This window comes from Stomoxys calcitrans, chromosome 2 (assembly GCF_963082655.1).
Source record: "Stomoxys calcitrans chromosome 2, idStoCalc2.1, whole genome shotgun sequence".
NCBI classification, from domain to species: domain Eukaryota; kingdom Metazoa; phylum Arthropoda; class Insecta; order Diptera; family Muscidae; genus Stomoxys; species Stomoxys calcitrans.
In genome coordinates this window covers 32540584-32545106 of record NC_081553.1, presented here as the reverse complement: position 1 = coordinate 32545106, position 4523 = coordinate 32540584, and the positions used below count along the sequence as shown (strand labels likewise).

The 4523-nt window shown below is 34.6% G+C and overlaps 1 protein-coding gene across 1 annotated transcript; it reads left to right on the top strand.

The window, feature by feature from the left end:
- Positions 1-1601: 1601 nt before the first annotated feature.
- Positions 1602-2223, top strand: LOC131995102 (uncharacterized). Its single transcript, XM_059363030.1, has 3 exons — positions 1602-1725; positions 1791-1908; positions 1969-2223. The coding sequence occupies exons 1-3, from the start codon at positions 1635-1637 to the stop codon at positions 2075-2077; spliced, it is 318 nt and encodes a 105-aa protein (XP_059219013.1). The 5' UTR covers positions 1602-1634; the 3' UTR covers positions 2078-2223.
- The last annotated feature ends 2300 nt before the right edge of the window (positions 2224-4523 follow it).

The following is a 4523-nucleotide window of genomic DNA, read 5'->3' as shown; positions in this document are numbered from 1 at the left end:
AGTTATCCAATTTTCACCGGATTGTGATGAAACGGGATTTACATATATACCCGAGGTGGTGGGTAACCATGGTTCGGCCCGGCCGAACTTAATGCCTTTTTACTTGTTTATGTAAACCCGTGGTGGTAGTAATCCGAAACTACTCGAAATATTCGTCTGAGACCCCATAAAGTATATATATTCTTGATCGTCGCGAAATTTTATGTCGATCTAGCCATGTCCGTCCGACCGTCTGTCTGTCGAAAGCACGCTAAATTCCGAAGGAGTAAAGCTAGCCGCTTGAAATTTTGCACAAATACTTCTTATTAGCGTAGGTCGGTTGGTATTGTAAATGGGTCATATCGGTCCATGTTTTGATATAGCTGCCATATAAACAGATCTTGGGTCTTGACTTCTTGAACCTCTAGAAGGCGCAAATCTTATCCGATTGGAATGAAATTTTGCACCACATATTTTGTTACGATATGCAACAATTCTGCTAAGTATGGTTTAAATCGGTTCATAACCTGATATAGCTGCCATATAAACCGATCTTGGGTCTTGACTTCTTGAGCCTCTAGAGTGCGCAATTCTTATCCGATTTGAATGAAATTTTGCACGACGTATTTTGTTATGATATCCAACAATTGTGCTAAGTATGGTTCAAATCGGTTCATAACCTGATATAGCTGTCATATAAACCGATATTGGGTCTTGACTTCTTGAGCCTCTAGAGTGCCCAATTCTTATCCGATTGGAATGAAATTTTGCTCGACGTGTTTTGGTATGATATCCAACAATTGTGCCAAGTATGGTTCAAATCGGTCCATAATCTGATATAGCTGCCATATAAACCGATCTTGGGTCTTGACTTCTTGAACCTCTAGAAGGCGCAAATCTTATCAGATTGGAATGAAATTTTGCACGACGTATTTTGTTTTGATATCCAACAATTGTGCTAAGTATGGTTTAAATCGGTTCATAATCTGGTATAGCTGTCATATAAACCGATCTTGGGTCTTGACTTCTTGAGCCTCTAGAGGGCGCAATTCTTATCCGATTTAACTAAAATTTTGCACGTAGTGTTTTGGTATTACTTTCAACAACTGTGCTAAGTATGATTCAAATTGCACGTAGTGTTTTGGTATTACTTTCAACAACTGTGCTAAGTAATTAATTATTGTGGTGGAATGCGAAACGAACATAAGTATCTATTGCGTGCCAAATATTGAATCTTGTACAGTTCTCTGGTATGAACCTGTCTGAACGATCTCACTGTACGAACGCATACCCGATGAATGGAACCTCAACGTTCAATGTTTCGGGCATAAGAAAGAAGAAACCAATTTGGACATAATTATATTGAAATATTGTCTCTAGAGAAAATTTCGTTGAATTTTTTTTATTGTAGTATTGAAGTGAATGTTTCATTTTATTTGATTAAAACTTTTTTTTAGAGAAAAATTTTATTTTTTTTTATTTTGCCTTTGGACAATACATTGGTATAGATACATTGGTTTTAAGTTCAATCCACGCCATTAAAAAAGGTATCACGTACTGATATTCTCTTTTAACTGTCACTTCATCAAATAATATTTGATCTATATTCGCGATGAGAATATAGCCATTGTGGAACTAGTATTCTTTGAATTAACATGCATTACCATAGCATCGCTGTTCTTCTATGCCTATTGGCTGTATCGTTTTCAACTCACATTGGTTATTATAACAGCTATGCACCTGCCGGTAAGATATTACGGTTAAAACTCTATCTATTTACTTTTTTAATAAATATACCTCACTTATTTTAGCTACATTCGAAAAATGTGTTTACCGTGATCTTATTCTCTCTCCAGGAGAGAGTGGACAACCCGAAGGATGCTGTGAATGTTTCTACTGTGGCCCAAATCAAAGAGGTTTTATCGAAAGGTTGTTTTAGTATTTTTTTAAATTTGTAGACAATTATTTAGGTTTACCATTTTACTACAGATGCAACGAAATAATTGTTAATCTACCTTGTCATCTGGGTGAATACACAAATCCTGAAGCAACTTTTCCACAGTGCTGCGAGAGAAATGTCATCTGTCCCGTATACTAAAACTCCGTTTGGATAAACTTAAAAAATCATTAAAAAATATTTTTAAAGCTTAAACTTATAACAGCAAAGTGTCCCATAAACATTCTAAATATATAATTTTTATGTTATAAAAAAAAGTAAAAATGAAATACAAAGCATATAATAAATTTTTTCCTCTTTAAAACCCTCCAAAGGGGTCGCCCCAGTAGCCGAGTTGGTACCGTGCTCATATTACCAGTGATGGTGTCATGGTTTTGATTTCTACCTGAAGCTTGATTTATTGCTACTGTGGTATCACAGTGGAGTGATCTAGATTAAGTGACCTGCAACCTCATCTTCCAAGTTTATAGCGAGTATCGCACTACCATTGCAGGGGAGATGGTTTCGATATTCCCCAAAAACTTAAGTCTGTCGCATTCTTGGTGTCACAAAGAACAAAAATCGTGTAAGTCAGATTTGAAAGTGCCACTGTGAACTAGCCCTACCATCAATGGAAGGTTCATCGAGATTTTTATCTCGAGAATGTTATTAGAGAGAGAAGAGATTGTTTGCGTAGCCATTTTCAGACAATCATCTTACAACAACAAGGACACATTTCAATGATTGGCATGTGATTTTTGATCTTGATTATGAAACGAAATATTATATCTGCTTTCCGTAACTTTCATTAATAACAAAAATTCCTACCAAAATTATTTTGAAATTTTTTATTGTAAATTTGCGCATTTTTCTTCTAATTTTACTTAACACAGCAATTGTAAAATATTTAAGTAAAACATGTAGCTGTCATTCATTGTTATTTTTATTGTTTTTTAGCAGTTTAGTAGGCAAATATTGGCACGTACTCTCGACTACAAGTGAATGGGGGTTACTTTATACACAGAGAAAAGAAAACATTATTATGTTCTACATTGGGCTGAATTTTATACACGCATTACTTTAAATAGTATAAAACCTAGAGGAAACATTTCATGTCTTTTAGAGTTAAGTATCTGTAGTTTTAGGCCATGTACTTAATTAAAATAGACAACTTCAACAATTATGTGGTCAAATTCAGTAAAAGATTTTATACTGAATTTCACCATGTCCTTTTTAGACTCACTTAGATAATTTTAAGTCCACTGTGATACCACAGTAGCAACAGACTAAGGCATCTGGTGAGAATCGAACCCACAACCTTAGCCTACACAGTCCACTAATTAGTGAATACGGGTACTTGAAAAAATTGCGTCCTAATTTTAAAGATTTGGGCCAAAGATTAGCAAGCTTAATTCAAAGGAGATAAATTTTGAAGTTTTTAAAGATGAAAAATATTTTCCTTCATATTCCCTTCATATTATTTTAAACGGTATGTTAATAAATCCTTAACTTTGCGTTTTGTTATTAATTTCCTTCTCGAAAGCATAGTTAAAGGAGATACAGCCACTTTAAGTTTTCCGAGTGAAATTTTGATGTATAATGGGTTTTCTAAGTGAAATTTCGATTTATAACGCATAGTTTAGGAGATACAGCCATTTTAAGCTTTCGTAGTGAAATTTCAATTTAGAGTGGGTTATCGATAATATTTTGAATTTTTCGATGGAGTCACGAATTAAGGTTCATTTCCCTCTATGATGGATAGTTTAGGAGATACAGCTCATTTAAGTTTTCCAAGTGAAATTTGGATTTATAATGGGGTTTTGATAAAATTTTGAATTTTTCGATGGAGTCACGAATTAAGGCCCATTTACCTCTAGGACACAATGTTAAGGAGATACAGCCATTTCAACTTTCCCAAGTGAAATTTCGATTTATAATGGGGTTTTGATAAAATTTTGAATTTTTCGATGGAGTCACGAATTGAGACCCATTTACCTCTAGGACACAATGTGAGGAGATACAGCCATTTCACACGTAAACCGGTCTCATCCTTGTTCGGTTCTTAGAAGATTTAATTTTTGCTGGTTTGGTGGAATGTTTGGTATGTCCATGGTGGTGGGTTCCCAAGATTCGTCTCGGCCGAACTTAGCATTCTATTACTAGTACCTTGTTTATTCTTTGGCTTTTTGATTGATTAAAGCATATCGTGAATTCAAATATTTAGAGTGGGTTATCGATAAAATGTTGAATTTTTCGATGGAGTCACGAATTAAGGTCCATTTCCCTCTAGGATGCATAGTTTAGGAGATACAGCCCATTTAAGTTTTCCAAGTGAAATTTTGATTTATAATGGGGTTTTGATAAAATTTTGAATTTTTCGATGGAGTCACGAATTAAGGCCCATTTCCCTCTAGGACGCATAGTTTAGGACATACAGCCCATTTAAGTTTCACAAGTGAAATTTCGATTTATAATGGGGTTTTGATAAAATTTTGAGTTTTTCGAAAGAGTCACAAATTATGGCCCATTTACCTCTAGAACACAATGTTAAGGAGATACAGCCATTTCAAATTTTCCAAGTGAAATTTCAATTTAGAATGGGTTACGA